At 36.0% G+C, this 24,420-nt stretch overlaps 1 protein-coding gene across 2 annotated transcripts in view; it reads right to left on the bottom strand.

Annotated features, from left to right (window-relative positions):
* The window catches only part of LOC150082942 (protein spire homolog 1-like), a 295,803-nt gene that overhangs the window by 32,644 nt on the left and 238,739 nt on the right, over positions 1–24,420 (bottom strand). For both annotated transcript variants that reach the window (XM_090376924.1, XM_090376923.1), the window contains exons 10-11: positions 23,470–23,569; positions 13,455–13,615 (exon numbers count right to left, since the gene is read on the bottom strand). In XM_090376924.1, coding sequence (XP_090233050.1) covers positions 13,455–13,615; positions 23,470–23,569 — 261 coding nt within the window. The remainder of the gene's footprint in view (positions 1–13,454; positions 13,616–23,469; positions 23,570–24,420) is intronic.

The following is a 24,420-nucleotide window of genomic DNA, read 5'->3' as shown; positions in this document are numbered from 1 at the left end:
AGGCTCGAACCCCGGTCTAATCAAGAAGCGTGTGCTACGCACTGCTGCTCCTTCCCACCTGGCTACGGAGGCGCCATATGTTAGATGGAAATTTCCAATGTGTGCCCAAGAAAATATGACCTCTTCATGTTAGTCTCTATGGCAGCCAGAGTTCCATGACTTATATATATATATATATATAATTATATTTATAATAATGTTGGAAAAGAAGTATTACTTGATAAAAATAAAAAGGAGGGTACAGCACACATCAGAGGCAGCAAAAAGCATATATTCCTCTACATGATGCTTGAAATATAGTCATATAAATTAGAATAAGGTTTAAAATAAAATTATGCCAGCAGTACGGCAAGACAAGAGCGAAAAAACAAAATTAAACCTAGATTCAAATCTAAACAGGGAGAGGTAACAAGAATAAAATATATTGCAACGGAAACTCTAAATTAATTTAGAAAATCTAATTATACGAATAATAATTCATTGAAATTTAAAGCCAATTAAATAGAAATTTAGCGGTGCCCCCTCTGATGGGGGCACCACCGCTGTTCAATTCCCTGCATTGGCGGTTCGATCTGGGGATCGGTGTGGCGGACTGATCTTGCGATTGTTTCACCTTTGTGGTGATCTGTTTAGCGTTCGAAATGCAGCGATTCCCTGACCATTATTGGCCTTGTGGTCCTCTGTTGAGATGGGGAATAATGGTCAGTCTATTTTTTTATATTTTTGTTTTGTTTTATTTTGAATGGTTTAAATCTCTGTTTGGTGATATTTCACATAAATTTGGAACTGGTGCCCAACAGAGGGGCACTGCTAAATTTCTATTTAATTGGCTTTAAATTTCAATGAATTATTATTCATATAATTAGATTTTCTAAATTAATTTAGAGTTTCCCTTGCAATATATTTTATTCTTATTACCGCTCTCTTCCCTCCCTGTTTAGATTTGAATCTAGGTTTAATTTTGTTTTTTCGCTCTTGTCTTGCCGTACTGCTGGCATTATTTTATTTTAAACCTTATTCTAATTTATATGACTATATATATATATATATAATATATATATATATATATATTTCAGACTTGCCTATTCTTACATACTTTTATATATATATATATATAATATATATATATATATATATATATTTCAGACTTGCCTATTCTTACATACTTTTATATATATATATATATATATATATATCCAAGTATGAAAAGGCAAATAGTAAATGATATAATAAATATAAATGTTATAATAAATGGTAAATAGTCACATAACCAATTAATGCCATCTAAGACGATTAAACATTACATCGGTCTGTATAAATATGAGTTAAGTTAATAGTGGTAAGAGTTTTTAAAGGTAAAATATGATATACTAGCTTATCAAGTAAACCAAAAACCATATAGGGTACCCAACGTGACCTGGAAAAAAATATAAATATATGCCATGAAATAAGCAATAAATTATAAAAATATATAAAAAATACATAAGAAATACCATTAAAATGTTAATTATGGCAATAAGATACATTGAAAGGGACTTTTTCGAGGGCTAACCCTTTCAATGTATCAACCATAATTAACGAGCTATCCGTTTCTGTAGTCATCGTCCAGCATAACTATGTCCAAATATATGTAAAATAGTAAGATAGGGCCAAAAAGTGCCGAGAATAATATGTAAAATAGTAAGATAGAGCCAAAAAGTGACGAGAATAAAATTATGTTGATTAATCCCAAATTTAGCAGTAAGCTGGCAAGATGACTGTTAGCCCGACAGATAGCCAACATTTAAATTTAAATTAGAGATGAGCTATAATTATTATTAGGCATATGTGCGTAGTTGATAGTAAATGCAGTCATGGTAGTCTAAGCAAAAGTAACAGTGGAAGCTAGCGCTAACAAAGGCGAACGGAAAAAGGTAGAAGGATAGATATAGTACCTCAATCCCTCTCGAATACTCTAATAGTTCATGAGGTATGAATAAATAGGGATAAGAAAGTGAAAGTTAAACAGAAAAGAAAAAGTAAAATAATTAACATAAGATGCAACCTTATAGTAAGGTATCCTGGTTATGGCAGGCAATGCACAGATGTATAGAATGCGTTAAGATTAAAATAAGAATGCTTACCACCGTATAGCCAAAATACTAAAAAACCACACCACATGTATTAGCACGTGTAGCATATATAACTACCGATCGTAGCCCCCCCCCCCCTAGGAAATGTAATAGCTAAGTTAAGTGCTAAATTAAGTATAATTACATGTAGCGCCCTCTGCAGTTTTTTATATACTGCATAATATTACACATAGAAAGGCCATCAAATAAGTATCTCTCGAAGTCACAGTAGAAGTTAACAGAATAAGTTCCTACCCATAGAGCAAATATAGGTACAACGCTTTTAATGCGTGTAAGCTATATGCAACTTACTCCATGGGCAGTGCCTACTATTTACATAATTACATATCCAACGAAATTTATCTAAGCCAAAGAAAAACCTACGAAAATTTTACAAAGGCTATGTTATATTAGCGCCTGTTTAGGACTTTATCTATAATACTCTGTGCGTTAAGGTTATAATGCCCCTTATTGTTTGCTATCAATATGGCTTTATAAAGATATCGTGTAATAATGTGGTGTGGGAAGCAATTTTTTAATAACTTGGATCTGAATTCAATGAGTGTATCTATAATATAATCAGTCTGGTTACATATGTATAATCTTCTGATACTTTGTGCGATTATGATATTGCGATGTATCCTTTTTAAGATATTAGAGTTCCAGTTAGTGAGGTCAATAGCATTAAAATGAAAATCTTTGCGTTTATCATACAGCTTGGTGTGTACGGTATTATTATCTATCCTTATATCCAAGTCCAGGAAGGTAGCAGATTTGGAAATATTAGTGTTGGTGCATTCTAATGTTAATTCAGGCGGATAATATTTAATTGCTTCTGTCAGGAAGTCGGGCATGTTAAAAACTATCTGCAAGAATATTTGCTGATGCTATCGAGGCAGTGTTAGGTGGGTCGGAAAACTGCTAGCTTGGGGGGAGACAAAGACCAATAGATTGACAGTAGCCACTGGCAGAGGTGAAAGAGATTCTTGCACTGCTTCTATTAGAATGAGCAGAAGCCTGAAAAACAAGATGCATGGTATTTCAGAGACTGCTGGGAGCCGTTGCGGTACAAGTAAACACATGGGTTGTGTTAGGGTAGCTAAGAATAGAAACAGGTGCAGGTATACTTGCGTGTACACCAATGCTAGGAGTTTAGTAAATAAATTTGATGAATTTGAGGTATTGCTCAAAACATCAAAGGCAGATATTGTTGGGATATCAGAGACGTGGTGTCACACAGATATAAGGGATGCAGAACTGCAATTTGGGGAGTACAACGTCTACAGAAAGGATAGACAGGATAGGAAGGGGGAGGGGTTATGCTATTAGTTAAGAAACACACATAAAAACCAAGGAAGTGAAGCCAGTCGACATCGCTGGACAGTGCAGTGTTGAGTCAGTTTGGTGTGACATAAGCATTGGGAGATCAAAATTGAGAGTAGGAGTGTGCTATAGGCCTAATGACTCTGATGAGTATAATAAGGAACTGTACAAGGAAATAGAGTGGGCCAGTAAATCAGAGAGTCTTATAATGGGAGATTTTAATTTCCCAGATATTGACTGGAATTTGGGGGCTGGTTACTCACGCACTAGCAGGGCTTTTGTAGATTTATTGGATGATTGTTTTCTACATCAGCATGTTCGGGAGGCAACTAGAGGGAGTAATACTCTTGATTTGATTATCAGCAGTGATTCTTCATGCATTAAGAAGCTGCAGATAAATGAACCACTAGGTGGCAGTGATCACAGTGTGCTGAAGTGGGATTTACTGAAAGAGATAACTACCATTAGGGGTAAAGGGAAGGGTTATTGCTTCCGTAAAGGCGACTACGATGGACTGAGACAGTATTTAAATTCTATACAGTGGGACCAACTGATGATGTTACCAACAGCAAATTCAAAATGGGAAGCATTCAAAGAACTTATCTTGGAAGCTACTAGGCTTTACATACCAACTAAGAAATATTGTTCAAGGTTTAGGCCAAAATGGATGTCAGATGAACTAATGAGGCATATGGCAGAGAAGAAAAATGCATGGGATACTTACAAATTAACACATGACACAGAAGCCTATGATAGATACAAGTTGATATGCAACCAAGTTACAAAGGAGGTTAGGCAGGCGAAGGCAGATTACGAGAAATCCTTGGCAAGGGATGCAAAGAAAAACAGCAAAGAGTTCTTTACTTATGTAAACTCTAGAAGGAAGGGGATGAATCAGATTGATCCACTTGATATTGATGGGTCAACTGTTGATGATCCTGCTCAGGTAGCTAACAAACTAAATGAATATTTTGCATCGACATTCACACATGAGGAGTTATTCAGCAAGGGGAATGCCAGAGGTGTATTCAACTCTAGCAGTAAGCTACAGAATCTTGAAATAACTGGGAGTAAAGTGGAGGAGAAACTGTTGAAGATAAACACAAGAAAGGCACCCGGGGTGGATGGGATCTATCCAGTTATATTAAAGGAGGCAGCAAAGGAAGTAAGCAAACCCTTAGCCATAATTATGAGAGCTTCCTTGGACTCAGGGGAGGTACCCATAGACTGGAAATGTGCAAATGTGACCCCAATTCACAAAGGAGGATCAAAGGCTGACACAAGTAATTATAGACCTGTGAGCTTAACTTCTGTTCCAGGAAAATTAATGGAGGCACTGGTTAAAGAAGCACTGCAGGATCATTTAGACAAGACTTCAGTTATAGCTCAGACTCAGCATGGTTTTGTTAAGGGGAAGTCTTGCCTGACCAACTTGATTGGATACTATGATGCAGTCACAAAAGAACTGGATGCAGGGAATAACTTTGATATTATATACTTGGATCTTAGAAAGGCTTTTGATACTGTTGCACATGGAAGACTGCTACACAAATTGGAGCAGTGTGACATTGGAGGCAAATTGCTGCTATGGATAAAGGGGTGGTTGAGGGGGAGAAGACAGAGAGTGGTAATCAATGGACACTGCTCATCGTGGACTAATGTTATTAGTGGAGTCCCTCAGGGCTCAGTGTTGGGTCCATTATTGTTTTCTGTATTTATAAATGATATTGATGATGGTATATCAAGCTTAATGTCCAAGTTTGCAGATGACACAAAGGTTGGCAGGGTTGTCAAGGACACTACTGACACTATGCTGCTGCAACAGGATCTGGAAAGGTTGAGCAGATGGGCTGAGAGGTGGCAAATGAAGTTTAACATTGACAAATGTAAAGTACTACACATGGGAAACAGCAACCCCAGAGCAACGTATCAACTCTGTGGTACTACACTGACAGTGGTAGAGAATGAAAGGGACTTGGGGGTGATTGTGCAGGCAGATATGAAGTTCTCTGAGCAGTGCAGACGGGCTGCAAGAGTAGCTCATGGAGTATTGTCAATGATATACAGGAATTTTTCCAGCAGGGATAAGGAGGTGATTATTCCATTGTATAAGGCAATGGTCAGGCCACACCTAGAGTACTGTATACAGGTCTGGAGGCCTCATTTCACGAAGGATGTAGAGCTGCTGGAACGAGTACAGAGAAGGGCAACAAGATTAGTGAATGGAACAAAGGGGTGCTCTTACGAAGAAAGGCTTAAGTTTTGCAAATTACAGTGTCTGGAGACTAGGCACCAGCGAGGTGATCTGATAGAGGTGTATAAAGCCTTGAATGGTTTAAGCATGCTCAATGCTGATGGGATTCTTCCTCTAGCTAAGAAAAATCACCTGAGAGGGCATAAATTCAAATTTTGGAAAGTCAGATGTAGGATAGACGTGAGGAAATTTGCCTTTAGCCAGCGGGTGGTTGGTTGGTGGAACAGACTGCCGTCCCTTGTGGTGGAGGTTGATAGCCTAAATAAGTTTAAGGCTCAGCTGGACAGGTATTTTGAACGAACAGAGGGGTGAAGTGGAAGTGGGTTTTTTTTTTTTTTTTTGGCTGATGCTGCATAAGCTTGCTTTCTTGCATCAAATGCCTCTACTAATGCTAATGCTATCAAATCGTCAATATATCTGTATAGAACAATATTGTGTTTAAAATTATATTCAAAGTGGTGTAGGTATAGATTAGCCACTAAACAAGAGCTACATGCACCCATCGGTATACCTGTGTGTTGCCTATAAACATTACTGCCATTAAATATGTAGTTATTGAAGATACAAAGGTTAAAAAGGTCATCCCAGTAGTGTTTTTCACAGGGTAAGATATTTTTGTATTTATCATACTAATCGCAGAACACAGTTTTTAGGCTGTTATGAGGGATGCTAGTAAACAAGTTATTAAAGTCAAATGTATTGATATGTTCTATCGTATTGATGCCTGTGTTGCTATTAATGTAATTTAATACCGGTCTATTATTGAGAATAATATTTGAATGACCTATGTTATCAAAAATAATTTGAAGTAAATTAACGAGTTTGTGATGCGGAATCTTAGCATAGCTATCCCTACACAAAGTTATAAATCTAAAACCAGTAGGATTTTTATGAAATTTAGGTATACAGTATATGTATGGGTATATGGTGATATGGTTAGTAAGCTTTAATTTTTTATGCCAAGCACGTATTTTCTTAGTAATAGAGTTTCGTTTGCCCGTTACTATTTTGTAAGTGCTACTATTGTTAAGTTCATTTAGTAATGCGGTAGTGTAAAATTTTTTACATATAATACTGTAATTATTAGAAGCTTTATCAATAGTAGTAATTATAAACTTATTTTGTATCAGTTTAAGCTTCTGCTTAATTGTATCTATGTTAAAAACCTTAGTAGGTGGTAGTTTCTTGCATATGGACTTTATCTGTTTCTTGATAGCCTGAAAGGTGAGAGTAAGCCACTTGTGGAAGGCTTCCAAGGATATGTTATATTTGTAAGATAACTTTAGGCTGAACTTCATTATATCTGGGTGTAGTTGTTTAATGATGGCATTGGTATTAATATCAGTATTTGGTCGAAATTTAAATCCAAATGAAAGAATCTCACGTAGTTCAGGATAGTCTATAATGCTCAAATCTCCGGTGATAATGTGTTTATGGTGTGCGTCCACAAATGTCTGATATTGCGGTAAATGGCAAAAGCAAACCGCCTCAATATCGCTATTTACGAGGTTAGTAGCTGCTTTTTTAAAATTACAGACTCTAAGTCCAAACGGTTTGTTATAGCTGAATCTGGTGCGTATCTGTGCATTTGTAATGGGCAAATCACTTTTATATACGTTAATGATTTTATCTAGGCAGACATTACAGTTTCCAGACACTGTAAGTTTTGCAAATTACAGTGTCTGGAAACTAGGTACCAGCGGGGTGATCTGATAGAGGTGTACAAAGCCTTGAATGGTTTGAGCATGCTCAATGCTGATGGGATTCTTCCTCTAGCTCAGAAAAATCACCTGAGAGGGCATAAATTCAAATTGAGGAAAGACAGATGTAGGATAGATGTGCGGAAATTTGCCTTTAGCCAGCGGGTGGTTGGTGGGTGGAACAGACTTCCATCCCTTGTCGTGGAAGTTGATAGCCTAAATAAGTTTAAGGCTCAGCTGGACAGGTATTTCGAACGAACAGAGGGGTGAAGTGGAAGTGGTTATTTTTATTTATTTATGTTACTTTTTTTTTTTTTTTTTTTGGCTGATGCTGCATAAGCTTGCTTTCTTGCATCAAATGCCTCTACTAATGCTAATGCTAATTATCAAATAATGCGTGGCTGAATTTAATGTTGATATATTCATATGTAACCTTAGTTTTTTTATTACTAAAAATAAATTTAATTATGTCTTTAATAAGGAGGTTAAGGTGTAAGTTATTATGCCTATAGGTAGAGTTGATAGTGGCAAGAGCACGGATTTTACTATGTTTCAACCCGAATATAAAATCATGAATCTGTTTGACATGTATAATGGGTTTGTCCCAATACATTAACAAGTCATTAAAATCGTCAGTTATATTTGGTGTGCGGGCTTTTTTACTATTGTAGGTTTTTGCTATTCTGTTAGATATGGGTCTCTTTACTATTTGAAACAGGCTATATATACAAGTATCGTTTATAGTATTGCTAGTGTAGCAATGTCCATTGAATTTATTATTAAGACCATAAGGATACAGGGTTTTATATTTTAATATATTGATATTTTCGGATTCTAACCTGGTATTGTGGTTACTTTCAATAGCTAATATAGTAATAGTAGTATTGCTAAAGCTATGTACTTGAAAGTGCTGTAGTTCGACGTCTTTAATATTTACAAAATTTTTAATGTGAGATCTATGCACGTTAATTCTAATATGTAACTCCCCTCCAGTTTGCCCAATGTATTTTGCTTCACATAAGTTGCAATTAATGAGGTACACCACCCCACTAGCATGGCAAAAAACTGGAGCGTCGAAGTTATTAGTACCATGATACTTGCTCATGTATGGACAGGTCTGACAAAGTGTATTGTTACAACTATTAAATTTTAGATAGCTGCTATTATGTTTATTGCAAGTTACTATGTCTGTAGTATCAGGAGTAGTAGTGTCAACAGTAAAAGCATCGCAGGCAATATCAGTAAGTGGCACCTTATTATTATTGGTTGCTTTTTCAGTTAGATCATTAGGATCGCAGGCTATGTTAGTAGGAGCCTCAACATTGGCACTGAATAAATTCAGTTGGACAGCAGCATTAGATGCTGAATGGCTAGTAGAAGAACTTGTCGGAACACCCTGAGCCCCAGTGATATCCGCGGTACAGTTTATCCTATATGACCGACGTAGTATCATATTATTCTTATTTGTGTAGAAACTCATGATCGTATAAATATCAGATGTGAGCATACATATAAAATTCTCCAGCAAACGTCAGAAGACCCAAACAGGTAAAAGGCTATCTGAGAAGCCAAAATTACAGACTGTAAATAATACTAAGAAGTGTTAACAGATGTATATTTCTAGCTATGTCCCTTTCAATGTATCTTATTGCCATAATTAACATTTTAATGGTATTTCTTATGTATTTTTTATATATTTTTATAATTTATTGCTTATGTCATGGCATATATTTATATTTTTTTCCAGGTCACGTTGGGTACCCTATATGGTTTTTGGTTTACTTGATAAGCTAGTATATCATATTTTACCGAAAGTAGAAAAAAGTAGAAAAAAGAAGTACTGTAGGTTTGTAAAAGGCAAAAGAATGTTAATATCCTAAAAGTTATAGTGAATTAAGACAATTATGGATTAAGACAAGATGAATTAAAACAATTAAGGATTAAGACAAATTTTTTTTTTTTTTATCCATCAACTGAAACTTTGATTTTATATTACATTTAATATATAAAACCCTTCCTACATCACTTGTCTAACCCTTTTAATAATTTGTCTAATTCCTCTTTTCAAATCTTCCTTGGTAAGAGTACCCTTTTGCTTTCCTTGTTAATCTCAATGCCTTTCTCTACACCTGTTCTAACAGATCAACATCTTTTCTAAAATGAGGCTTCCAGACCTGTATATGGTACTCAAGATGTGGCCTAAACAATGCCTTATACAATGAGATAATCACCTCCTTATACCTCTTGGAAAAATTCCTGAATATCATTGACAAAACACCATGACCTATGCTGGCAGCATGACTGCACCAATCAAAGAACTTTATATCTGACTGCACAATTACCACAAGGCCATTTTCAATTTCCACCTCCCTGAATGTTGTTGTTTGTTTGGGGGCTTAATGGTGCAAGGGCAACATGACCATAATGCACCTTACCATGAATGAAGTATCACACAGTTGGTACACTGGGATTACCAATATTAATGTCAAATATCATTAATAAATACTGAAAATTGCTCTGCTGCTTGGTTTGCACATTGATTCCCTGGAATTTCAGTTATGTCCTCGGATCCAACAGAAATAAACTACCTAATTATTTTCTTTAAATTACTGCACTAGATATCATTTAATGTCAACCTGACTGCATAGAGTTTTGCAGTATAAACACTGCATTCAAAAGACGATGGTGGAGCACCTACAGATGTATACGTTTTTGATACATTAATATATTAACTGAAAAATATGTAAGTTGATTGATGAATACTCTACATAATTGTTGCATATTAGAAATTTTCCAGGGAACATTTTCCCCAATGAAAAAAGTAATTATCACAGAAAGATTGTGTGTGTGTGTGTGTGTGTTTTAAACCTGTATTTTGGAATATGTTATCCAACTTATTATTAGTTCCTGTAAGCTGATTCACATGGGTTTTGCTTCATTAATTCTGTTTCTGTAGATGATACAAAGGTTGGCAGGATTGTTAATGATAGTAAAGACAGTATGCTACTGCAATAGGATCTAGAAAAGTTAGGTAGATGGGCTGAGAAGTGGTTGTTGTTGTTGTTATTTGGTTTTTAGAGCATTAGCAACTAAGGCCATATTGCTCTGGGATATGTGGTGGTCATTCCCTGACCTTTCCGCATCCTCCGTATTTGGTGGTGACGGGCTCGAACCCCGGTCTAATCAAGAAGCGTGTGCTATGCACTGCTGCTCCTTCCCACCTGGCTACGGAGGCGCCCTGAGAAGTGGTAACTGAAGTTTAATATTGACAAATGCAAAGTACTGCACATGGGTAGCAGTAACCCAAGAGAAATGTACCAACTGTGTGGTACTACACTCAGGGAAGTGGAGAATGAAAAAGACCTGGGAGTAACTGTGCAGTCAGATATGAAGTTTTCTGAGCAGTGCAGACAGACTGCCAGAGCAGGTCATGGAGTTTTGTCAATGATATATAGGAATTTTTCTAGCAGAGACAAGGAGGTGATTATACCTTTGTATAAGGCAATGGTCAGGCCACACCTTGAGTACTGCGTACAGGTCGGAAGGCCTCATTTCAGGAAGGATGTAGAGTTGCTAGAATGAGTATAGAAAAGGGCAACAAGATTGGCGAGAGGAATCTGGAGACTAGGCTCCTGCGAGGTGATCTGATTGAGGTGAAGGCCTTGAAGGGTTTGCGTAGGCTCAATGCTGATGGGATACTTCCACTTGCTGAGATTAAGAACCTGAGGGGGCATCGATTCAAACTGAGGAAAGATAGTTGTAAATGCAGAAGTTTGCCTTTAACCAATGGGTAGTTGATTGCTGGAACAGACTTCCATTTGTTGTTGTGGAAGGTTGATAGCTTAAATAAATTTAAGGCTGAACTAGACAATCATTTGGAGTGACCGGATGGGTGAAATAGGAAGGTTTTTTTTTTTTTTTGGCAGATCCTTTATAAGCTTGCTTTCTTTGATCATATGCCTCAACTAATGCTAATGTGGCCAGATGGAATGGAAAGGAATGCTTCAAATTCTAGCTGTGTAGGTGAGTAGTAGCCTGTCTCTTTCTAAGATGTAGCAGAGATTTATTTGCTTTGATATATATATATGTGTGTGTGTGTATATGGGAATGGAGATGTTCTGAGAGCTCCTAGGGCTATCCTAAGGGCACTATGCTGGATTGGACTGAACCAGTGCAAGGTGCTTGAAGAAAAATATGTAAATCAAATGGTGCAAATGCAGTTCTAGATGTTTTATTTCATCCAGAGTACATGGGTTGTTTGCATAAGCTTTATTCCTGAGTGCCCCACACATAAAACTCCAAATGATGGCAGATCTAGAGAATGGTCATAAACCCAGAAAAACAGGGCAGATATTAGAGAACTCTGTCAGCAGATTCAATGGTGATTGGGGGTGATGAGTGATTGGGGGTTTAGCCACTCCATTCTAGTAGAATGAGCTGTATCACTTATCTAATTCAAGCATACAGACAAACTGCTGAATAGTGTCCTGTTACACCTCAGTGCTCACCATCTCATTAAAGAAAGATGAGTCCCATAATTCTCTTACATGAGATGGCATACATACTAACCTTATGTGAGTGTAAGAATCTTTCTAAAATGTGAGGGTTTTCTGTATTTAATTATCCAAATGAAACAAGGCTTCATCTGAGAATAACAAGTTGTTCAGAATATTTATCCCTCAATGAATAAAATAGTGAAACCAATTGGTACTTCAGCTGCTTTATCTCGCTAATTAAGCTTGTAAACAAACTGAACTCTATACACATGCATATTTAGCTTTTCTACAGCTTACTGACATCTGTAGAGTTAAACAGGATAAAATGACAGATAAAATTAAAATATACTAAATATTACAAATTAAAAGCGATAATACAACCATAACTTTCCTAAAAGGTGACTGCCTCCTTTATCAACAGTAAAACTTGACTTTTAATTTGTAAAATTTCGTATATTTTAATTTTATCGCTTTTAACTCTACAGCTGTCAGTGTATTTTATTTTTAAAACAACATTTTATCCTGTGTCATTTTATTATTATTCTATGTTAATAAAGTTTCAATCATATATGGTTGGTATATTCCATTGCAGTTATTATGAGGCAGATTTTTCCCAACCCCAAAGGCCTATTTGAAGAACGAAAAAGGCTAATCTCAAAATTCTTATATGGTTGCATTTGTCTAGTTCTTCCTTTCAAGCTTTTCTCAGTAACCAATGCCTTATACCAGCATTTCTCAAACTGGGGTCCATAGACCAGTTCAAGGGAGTCCGCAAAACCGTGGTTGGCCACACACACACACACACACACACACACACACACACACACACACACACACACACACACACACACACACACGGGTCTGTAAACTTTTTTTATTTTTATTTTTGAAAGGGTCCATAGATCTCAGTAGTTTGGGAACCACTGCCTTATACAATAAGCTAGTCACCTCCTTATACTTCTTGGCAAAATTCCTGAATATCAATGACAAAACACCATGACCTGTCCTGGCAGCATGTCTGCACTGCTCAGAGCAGTGCAGACATGCTTCCAGGACAGGCTACCCCAAGGTCTTTTTCAATTTCCACAACCCTGAATGTAAAATCAAATTCATTGATAAAATTTGATTTCTTGCATAAATTACCAGATCAGTACAAGATTAAGTATAATAACCACTAATGGCATCATTCAATTCAGGAGATCAACCAGGTTGTCAGCCTTCTGCAAGAAAGAAATGGGGAAAAAATGCTAATCGGTCCTTAACAAGCAAATAAAATGAGTTTACAAGCTGGAGGTAAAGCCACTTCTGACTAATACTAACACTCAAACTAAATTACTGATGTAAAATAAAAGATTTATTTCTAGTATACAGCAAACCAGCAAAGTGCTGGATGGTATATCAGTAGTAGTAATTCTATCTCTGTCTCTATGAGATCAACCAACAACATTCATGATTTTAAGAATGTTTTTAATGTTTTCTTGTATCACCTAAATGAGAGTGAGATAATATATAAAATGCCAAAGTGTGTGTGTGTAGGAAAAGTAAAGTGTCATCCAAATTTTATACTTACTGATATCCAGTAATCAGAAGTACTTTGACTAGGTGTTTGTTCTAAAATATGTTTCAACTGATGTTCATCATTAGGCGACTGAACATCCTGAGTTGTTTTACTATTTTGAGGCCTGGGAGGCGATTCACATACACTTATGCTATGGCGACGCTCTGAAGAACCTATAGAGAAAGCATGCCAACATAAATTAAACAATTTTAAATCTCCAAATGAATAAAAAGAAGAGTCAATATATGACAATCAACACAAATTTATACCACGAGCACAAATTTATTAAATGTTATCTTGTTGCCCTTAAAAAAGATGACTGTGTAAATGTAATTACTTATGTTATTTTTTGCATGGATTCATATCATTAGCTGTCTGTTTCTTATACATGCCACTGCTATATCAGATGTAAGAGTATTCTAATATGGCAAATGAATAAACATTGTCTAAGCTATAATGGGCAGCTTTTCGTATGAAGATGGTTTGCATGTAAAAATGGTTTGATTGTTTTCAGTTAATTTTCGGGTAATATTTCATGTTTTAGAATTACAAGAGAAGCTTTGTTTGTAAGTTTCTGGTCCAACTGTTGTAGTTTGTAGTTTTGTGGTGCATAAGTTTCTTTGGCTATATTGTGCCTTGGCCTAATTGTTTGAATGTGCATTCATCATTAGAGCGGATAAGTTTTGCTTGGTTTTTCAAGACAACGTCAAAATGGATTTTCACTTTCTGTCAGGATTTCATGCTTGGTAAATAATCTTACTCCACCTCTGGAAGTAATGATGTAGGTTTTATTCTCATTAAATATTTGAGAGTGATGTGGGTAGCTATTATACAGATGTCTGACATTTTGAATTTCTTTATTTTACTAACATCAGTTGGTACTATTGAGTAAATTAAGTAGTATTATTTACTCACAAATATGAATATAAATATACTCATGAATATTCATATGATATAAACTTGGCTCAAGCCAGATCACATCATCATGAAACAATGTTTCAACGGATACAATAAAAATCAGTGTACTGATCTGGCAAGGCAGTATTTCTTCTGACAAATGTCTGCTGTTTCCTGCATGCTTCTGCGTACAAAGAGCCCTGCACCATCAGTATTCAGATCCGTACAGGTAATTCTGTGTCTACACTGTGAACAAACCTGATGGGGCATTCTATGGTAAGTGAACATTTATTTTTATCTTTAGCACAAACTTTCCTTTTTCAGCATAGTACTCAAAAATCTCTTTGAGCTATATATAATCTTACTACAACATATTGTTCACTAACATCCAATTGGGAACACCAAGTTGCTTATACATGCATTGCATCAGGACTCGCTGAACTGAAGCAACAGCCAGAAACTAAACAACTCAGAGTAGAATACTTGGTTTGTCAGGAAAGAATTCTTAAAAAAACTAAATCAGGACTTTATGATGGACAATATTTATTGCCCATTTGCAAAGATACCTATAGCGGGACATTATTACCTTTGTGTATATTTGTTGTTAAGAGTGCAAGGAGATTATGTGTAAATTCAGTGTTCTGACGAGCTTCATATAAGAGAACTTGAAGTACATGGTTGATGCCCTTGAAGGAACTGAAATGGGGGAACCAACAAGCACTTGGCTGTTCACATAGTGTTCTGATGCTCATACCCAAGCATCAGACAATGCATAATCCTCAATGGCAGAGATCCCTGGTCCCACAAGAAGTAGCTAATGTCAGTGACTCTATTTTCAGGAAAACAGGAAATACATTGTGTGTAAAAAATGTATCAAAATACATTGTCTGCCAAAGGCAAAAGTTAATGATGCTGTAGAACAGCTATCATCTTTTAAGGGCACAAAAGATGCTATTGATAATGATACTGGTGCTAATGAATAAGAAATCTGAGAATTTATTTATCAGGTATAGGGCAATGTTGAGAAACAAGTCAGAATGAAATTTGAAAGTGTCTGCAATTCTGCCCAGACAAGAGAGAAAGGAATTCATGATGAGAACCTTGTCAATCAATTCAGCCCAGCAGAGTTTGTGCAAGACTCATGGGGTAGAATTTTTCTCAGCAAGGTCTGTGCTTGTTAACAGTAAGAGGTGTTTTTACAGGGATGGGTATATTTAAACAGAAGGGGGTATAAGAATATTTGATGATGGTACTGAGGCAATGTTAGGCAGGTCAAAAACTACTAGCTTGGAAATACACAGACAAATAGATTAACAGAAGCTGCAAGCAGAGGTGAATATGATTCTTACACTGCTGCCACTGGGATTTACAGCAGCCTGGAAAGCAAAATGCCAGGGACTACAGAGGGTCTTCATGGAACCAAAACAAAACAAAACAAAAAAAAAAAAAAAACATGGACTGTGTCAGGAGTACAGTAAACAAATTCGATGAATTTGAAGTAATGGTTAGGTCATTAAATTTGGACATAGAAGGGATATCAGAAACATGGAACCACTCACATATAATGGTTTCAGAATCTGAATATGGTGAGTAGAACATGTACAGAAAGAACAGCCAGGAGAGGTGGTTACACTCTTGGGTAAGGAGCATATAGAATCTGAAGACAGTGAACTCAGTTGATGTGGATGGCGCCAACCGGGCTATCTCGGTTGGTGGATTGGATATCCCGGCCACGATACACGAAGGAAGCAAGAAAAAACTGGTTCCTTCGTGTATTGATCACATCATAAGAAATAAATGTGGATGGCCAGTGAAGTGTCAGTTTTCTGTAACGTAAGTAATGGGAAAACAAAAATAAGAGGAGTTATAAGCCAAATGACTGTGATGAGCATAACAAACAACTATATAGGCAAATGGAGTGGGTCAGCAAATCAATGTTTAAATAGGGGATTTTAACATTACAGATATCAACTGCAACTTGTGGAAAGGTGGCTAGCTAATATAGTAGCAGACCTTTTGTGGATGTACTGGATAGCTGCTTTCGACACCAGCATGTTGGAGGAGCAACAGGAGAAAGAAATTGATCCCATTATCAGCAGTGAACCATCTTAAATTAAGAATTTCCAGATAAAGGAACCACTTGGTCATAATGATCTTGACATAGTGATGCAGGATTTACTTAAAGACATAACTACTATCAAGGGTAAAGGGAAGGGATGTTGCTTTCATATGAAAGCAAATATGTAGCTACAATGTCCTTAGTTTATAAATTATTTTCAGTGTGACCACCAAATGATGGCATTACAAACTGCAAATTTTAAATGGGAAACGCTAAGAAGTAATCACAGAAACTACTAGGTTTTTCATATAAGAAGCTTAGTAGCACTTCTGATTAATTCCATTTATGAATGCATCCCATTCAGAATTTGCAGTTTGTAATGTCATCAACTGGTCTCACTGAAATTAATTTACAAACTAAGGGCATTGTAGTTACCCATTTGAAACATCCCTTGACAGTAATTATATATTTAAGTAAATACCACATCGATGCACTACAATGACTACTACCTGTGGTTCCTTTATCTGAAATTCTTAATGCACGAAGAGTCACTGCTGATAATCAGATCACTTTTAAAATGTTTTAGTTTTACAAAATCACTGCTAACCAACAGGATGTCATTACATACAGCATGTGGAAAATTTATGCATGTACAGGCACTTCTACAACATGGTTTCGCTCTAACGCGATTGGTAAATTGTGGCAATCCTCACACAACACAATACTTCTACAACAAGGTTTCGCTTTAACACAGTTTGAGAATTGCTGGAAATCTCACATAGCACAGTATTTTTGAGTTTTTGTGCTGGGAAAACCCTACTAATAAGTTAGATGTAATTTTCAACGTTTCCATTCCTTTTTGTGAATCCTTGCTGTTGACTCGCGAGTTGTTATCGCCTTTGTTAATTTTTCTAAAGCACATTTCTGGAGGTCACTACCATAAAACAATTTACAGTTTATTGGTCTTTTCTGTTAGTGTAATCATTTATAAATGGGTAGTAAACCCAATCTTCTTGCATTTGCTATAGTACCGATAGCTGGAATTCTAAGTTTTCACATTATTATGGTGAAATGTGTTTCCCCTTCACTAAAATATTCAATCATATAAAAAACATAAATAAATTTTCAGAAACTCATTACTCTGTATCTTGTTTGTTGCAACTTGTGCGTGCCGTGTTCTTTGTTATTAATTGCTTTTCATTTTTACTGTTTTAAATTTTACAACCAAAAAGAAAGAGTCAGTGAACAGAAATATCAATTAGTATGTCCTAATTAAGCTAGGCATTTAAGCGTAAATTTATTTTTATTTTGCTAACTGGAAAATATTCTTCCAATTTTCACGTATCATTAACTTTGTTAATTGGTAAGGTAATAAAGTTAAATTTGTGCTTTATATCTTTAAAGCAGAGCAGTATATCTTTTTATATTTTACAAACTGGAGCAGTATAGCACTATTTTGTTGGGAGATTCCTGGGTTAAGGATCTCCCAACAAAATTCTGTGCTACTGAACTTGTGCTTGTTTGAGACCATAAAAAATAATTGTGACTTCGAAGAGCACAGTTCGTGACTTTTAAGAGAGCAGAAGGTACATGAAATCTAGATGCTGCAGAAAAGATTGTGCTTATCAGCTTACAAACTGTGATACTTATCTCACATATAAGTATCACAGTTTGTAGGGCAAGACGTTTGTTCAGTTATTACTATTTAAGTTACTACTATTATAAAAATGAAGCTTCCGATAGTTATAAAAAAATGACATATTTTTTTAGCTTTTGGAACATAACCCCCCCCCCCCCTTTTTGTACTGGTTCTTAGTCCCATATAACACAGTTTCACATTACATGAGATTTTGTAGAAACCAAACTACCGTGTTATACGAGAGTCACCTATATATCATTGAGGTGGATTGCTGATGCTCTAAAAGATGATTTGTACAGAGCAGGCTTCAAAGATCATTTTCCCCAATTGTTCCTACTGGATCTGCCACTATCTCTCCTCTCACACCCCACCTCACCCAGGTCAATAATTTGTAAATTAAATCATAAGCTCTCTCAAAATGGTCAACAATGATATATTTGCTCTTGTCACCATTATGGCCTCATTAAAATTAAAGAAAAGGAATTGGGAATAACTAAATTTAAGATTTACTTTAAAAATATGATTAAATTTTTATTATCTAATTCAATTATTTATGTCTGTGGCTTTTATACACTACAGGCTTTTAAATAATAAGTTAATAATTATTTTATAATTTAATCAAAATTATAATTAAACAATTAAGCAATTATAACCTTCTTCTTCTTTAATGCTGCCGAATGGCGTTTGCGACTTCGTTTTGATATTGTTCTCTGTCTAGCACTGCGTGTAGAATTTGTGCTGTTGTCATGTGAAGCCAGGTGTTGATGTTATCTAGCCATGCCATTTTCGGTCTGCCTGGGCGTTTCTTGCCTTCGATCTTTCCCTCCAGGATGAGTGGTAGTAGGTGATATTTTTGTTGGTTCCTAGCGATGTGACCTAGGTATTTGCATTTCCTGCTGATGATGGTTTTGAGCAGGTCCCGTTCCGTGTGCATGTCCTGCAGGATCTGCACACGGAATTATAACCAATTTGTTTAATTATTAAAAATTCATAATTTAATTTATTTAATTATTATTATTTAATTCTGGCCTGGAAATACAGAAATGAATAGGTTTATTTTCCAAATTCTTCATGTTGAGGCCATTTTGTTCCCAGTTTTGAAGGCAGAAAAATGGTAATTTATCCTTAGTGATCCACTTAACCTTAAAGGCTCTTTAAGCATTCCTGGACTGTCAATCTTATGGTATTATATGGATTGACCTTGAGAAATCTTTGGCAAAGGATGCAAAAACTTCTTTACACATGTAAACTCTAGAAAAGGATGAACCAGATTGGTCCACTTGATATCGATGGTCCGACTGTTGATGATCCTGCTCAGGAAGTTGACAATATGAATGAGTATTTTGCATCTACATTAACACATGAGAAGTTATTTAGGGAGGAGATTGTCAGAAGTTCATCAAATTGTAACAGGGAGCTAAAGGAGTTTGTAATAACTGAGAGCAAAGTGGAGGAGAAATTGTTTAAGTTAAACATAAGAAAGACACCTGGTGTGGATGGGATCTATCCGGTTATTAAAGGGTTCAGCAAAGGCAGTAAGCAAACTCTTAGACATGATTATGAGAGCATCCTTGGACTCAGTGGAGGTCCCCACAGACTGAAGATGTGCAAATGTGTTCCCAAATTCACAAAGGGCATCAAAGGATGACACAAGTAATTACAGACCTGTTAGTTTAATTTCTGTTCCGGGGAAAATAATGGAGTCACTGGTTAAAGCAGCACTGCAGGATCATCTAGACAAGACCGCAGTTATAGTTAAGACACAGCATGGGTTTGTTAAGGAGAGGTCTTTTCTGACCAATTTGATTGGATACTATGATGTGGTCACAAAAAGAAATGCATACAAAAAATAACTTTGATATTATATACTTGCATTTTAGGAAAATGCTTTTGATACTGTTGCACATAGAAGACTCCTGTACAAATTGTATAGCATTAAAGGAAAGTTGCTGCTATGAATAAAGGGATGGTTGAGTGGGAGACAACAGAGAGGGATAATCAATGGACACTGGTCTTCATGGGCTAATGTTATTAGAGAAGTCCCCCAGGGTTTTGGTGTTGGGTCCATTGTTGTTTTGTATATTTATCAAATGATATTGATGAAAGTATATCAGGCTTAATGTCCAAGTTTGCAGATGATACGAAGGTTGGCAGGGTTGTTAATGACAGTACGCTGCTGCAACAGGATCTAGAAAAGTAGGACAGATTTGCTGAGAGGTGGCAACTGAAGTTTAACATTGACAAATGCAATGTACTGCATATGGGTAGCAGTAACCCCAGAGATATGTACCAACTGTGTCGTGGTTGTTATTTGGTTTTTAGGAGCATTAGCAACTAAGGCCATATTGCTCCTGGGATATGCGGTGGTCATTCCCTGACCTTTCCGCATCCTCGTATTTCGTGGGCACGGGCTTGAACCATGGTGTAATCAAGAAGTCTGTGCTACGCACTGTGGCTCCTGCCCACGGAGGCGCCAACTGTGTGGTACTACATGCAGGGAAGTGGAGAATGAAAAATACCTGGGGGTAATTGTGTAGTCAGATATGAAGTTTTCTGAGCAGTGTAGACAGACTGCAAGCGTAGCTCATGGGGTCTTGTCAATGATATACAGGAATTTTGCTAGCAGAGATAATGAGGTGATTATTCCCTTATAAGGCAGTATAGTCAGGCCACACCTCGAGTACTGCATACAGATCTAGATGCCTCATTTTAGGAAGGATGTTGAGCTGCTGAAACAAGTACAGAGAAGGGCAATGAGATTGGCGAGTGGAACAAAGGGTTGCTTTTACCAAGAAAGCCTACAGTTCTGAAAATTGCAGTGTTTGGGGACTAGGCATCTGCAAAGTGATTGGATTGAGGTGTATAAGGCTTTGAATGGTTTGAGCAAGCTCAGTGCTGATGGGATTCTTCCTCTTGCTCAGATTACCCACTTGAGGGGACATAAATTCAAATCGAGGAAAGACAGTTGTAGGATAAATGTGCAGAAATTTTCTTTTAGCCAGTGTGTAGTTGATTGCTGGAACACACTTTCATCTGTAATTGTGGAAGTTGATAGCTTGAATAAATTCAAGGCAGAACTAGACAAACTTTTGGAGTGAAGGGTGGATAAATCGGGAAGGTTTTTTTTTTTTTTCTTTCTTTTTTTTGGCTGATGCTGTATAAAGCTTGCTTTCTTGCATCATATGCCTTTACTAATGTTTGTGATGATTAGATCCAGAATATTCTTGCCTCAATATGTTACTTTCTGTGACATATTGATATAGATAACAACCATCAAGTTGAAGGAAATGGTTTATGCATGGGTACTACACATACATCATTTCTACTACAAGGGTAGTACGAATGCATTGTTTAGTTATATCTCATATTGTAAATCAAACTTCAAAACGAGTTTCCGAGGTATTGCACTGCTTTAAATAAGTAATGCTTCACCAATGGAGAAGACTAATGTTACTTATTAAGCACTGTATAAAATATCGTGGCAACCTGTTGTGAAGGTTGATTCTTAATATGAGATATAATTAAACGACGCATTCATACTACCTGGGTAGTAGAAATGATGTATGTGCAGTACCTACCCATGCATAAATAATCTCCTTCATACTCTTAGCATTTAGTCAAGAATATATTTTTAGATCATTACGTTGAGTTTTATTATTATTATTCTAAAAATATTTTCCCTCCATGATGAGCTTTCTTCTGTAATGCTCCAATCAAAAAGGGGCAGATTAAAATAAAATAAATTTTCTGTTTAATCTGTGGGATAGCTGCACAAGGTCAGAGAAGTTCACAAGATAGAGATAATACAATAACCATATTTCAATTTACCTTGGTTCAATTCAACATGACTTAAACAAAGGTCAACTGAAATGCCTGTGCTAATGCACCCTTGCAATTGACCAAGGAACTAGCTTGCCCATTCCATCTGCATTTAGAGGCTTCTCAGATTCTTCATTCTTCCAATTACAGATTAGAACAGTGTTTCCCAAACATTTTAGTCACCGAACACTTTTCATCTCACAGTATATTTACGGAACACTTATGAAACACAAGTTTAGCACCAGCCAAAGAACTGTTTGTTCATTTGTTATATACGACGCACTTGCATCAGGAGCATCTTTATTTCCAATACACATGTAAAGCTGAAATTCAAATAACTGTCATCATACTTTAGTTTTTGTCTTTTATTAGTTGGTTCTTGCTTTTTCAATTCGGAGTTTTGGGGAACAAAAGGCTGTGACAATATTGTGTTCATTTTCATCGAACACAGTTGCAATACTAAAAGTACTTGCTTCTTGTTTTAAAGTTCCTTTTTTCAACCACAAATCCACGGTCATTTATTTTAATAATAATATTTCGAAATACTGATAATTATCAAAAAAAATATTTGTACAAGGAAGTGGAGTTTAGTTATGATATTGGTTCACTTCCCAGTCTTTTTCAACCCGGGTACTCCATGCTAAATTGCACACGAATGGCACATTAGGTCACTACATTGCTACTTTTTTGTAGATGTAGTTACTGCTATGCAAAAGCCCGTCAAAATAAAGTGTTCCGCTGTCCATTTGATTTGATTAGTCTGAGCTGGTACATTAACTGAAAAAAAAATTATGTTAAAAAGTATAATGATACAAAAGTGGTGTACACTAGAAATATGCAAAATTTATTTATTATTATTTTTTTTAAATTATTAATTACGATTTTTCATGGAACACTAGTGTTCTGCAGAACACAGTTTGGGAAATGTTAGACTAGAAGATGGCATGTGCTGGTTCTGAATCTGAGCATTTTCTTATCATGAACAGGCTGCTATTGACAAATTTCATGATGCCCACAACATGCTCCTTGTCTGTCTTTTTTAAATACATTGTACGTGTCATAGCAAAACTCCTTGCCTCCTACATCATCTGGGTGAAACCAAATTTCTTTTACCTATATTATGTCAGCATTAATTCTCCTAACTAATATTTCAAACTCACTCATTTTATTATCAGTGGTCTTAACATTTCTATACACAAAGTTCAGACCAAGTATTTTGTATTGTTTACTACTACAACACATCCCTTAAAAGTTTTGTTTGTTGCCCTAGCTTTAACATGAAACATCACCATCCTCCATATATCTTTCCAATGTCATAAGGTTTATTGGCTTATATGGCTTCACACAAGAACTCCAGAAAAGTGTGCGAGTGTTACATTTATAATATCATCAATGATTTTTTTTTTTTTTTTTTTTTATTATTATTATTTGTGTGTGTGAGAGAGAGAGAGAGAGAGAGAGAATTTTGGAACATTTTATATGCAAAAAAAAAGAGGTAGTTATTATGATCAGATAAGTGTTTCTCCAGGATAAGCAAAAGTTTAAATATTCTGAAACTTATAATAATTAGCATTTAACAAAATTCAATCTACAATTGTCCAAAATATAGATACCTGAATCACTTGATGGCCTAAGTGACTTTTCTACACCAACTGGCAGTGATTGTGGTTCATCTGCACTAGGACTTGGCGGCAGATCTTCTAATTCGTCATCCTGAATAATCCACAGAATAATACTTTAACATTTTTGTAATAATTTATACTTAAGTTTTTTTAAATTACAAATATTGTAGGTTTTTTTTTAAGTTATAAAAGTAATGGTGTTAACAATCTATTTGATTAGCAAGACTATTCAGAAGATGTTAGAGTTTGTTATTACAAATATAGAAAGTGAGCTGAGAAAGAGTACTTTTGTTTTATAAAAAAATGAGTACCGATTTCTTAGATAACAATAGTATAAGGTAATGCTAGAAAGAAAATGGGTGAAATGTCAAATATAATGATTTTGTCAATTTTGTATATCTAGCTCAATCCTAATCAGTGATAGCAAAGTATTTTATGATAGCAAAGTAATCAGTGGTTGGTTGTTGTAGGGTTTTATACACATCAGTGACAGGCCACAAATATTATGTCTATGAACACAATTGTTTGTGTTATGTGGTCAATTTGCCATTTTCTGTATGAAAAGCCCAAATTTCCAGGATTAAAAAGGATGCTATCCTCGGCTGAGACCATCTAACTTGGCCATGTCGTGAAAAAGGCCCATAAAAATTTCTAATGTCATTGACAGGATTCAAACTCAGGTCTTATTTTCCACCTGGTGTGGGGAGGACTATGATTATACGAAATATACCCACGTAGGCTTTAAAAGCTGTGGGTAGCATTAGCATTAGTAGAGGCATATGATACAAGAAAGCAAGCTTATGCAGCATCAGCCAGGAAAAAAAAAAAAAAAAAAAAAAATCCACTTCCACTTTACCCCTCCATTTGTTCGAAATACCTGTCCAGCTGAGCCTTAAATTTATTTAGGCTATCAACTTCCACAACAAGGGATGGAAGTCTGTT

The sequence above is a fragment of the Mastigoproctus giganteus genome, chromosome 7 (genome assembly GCF_048544385.1).
Source record: "Mastigoproctus giganteus isolate SK-2022 chromosome 7, ASM4854438v1, whole genome shotgun sequence".
NCBI classification, from domain to species: domain Eukaryota; kingdom Metazoa; phylum Arthropoda; class Arachnida; order Uropygi; family Thelyphonidae; genus Mastigoproctus; species Mastigoproctus giganteus.
Note: the sequence above shows the minus strand (reverse complement) of the source record. Positions and strands in the feature narration are given on the sequence as shown.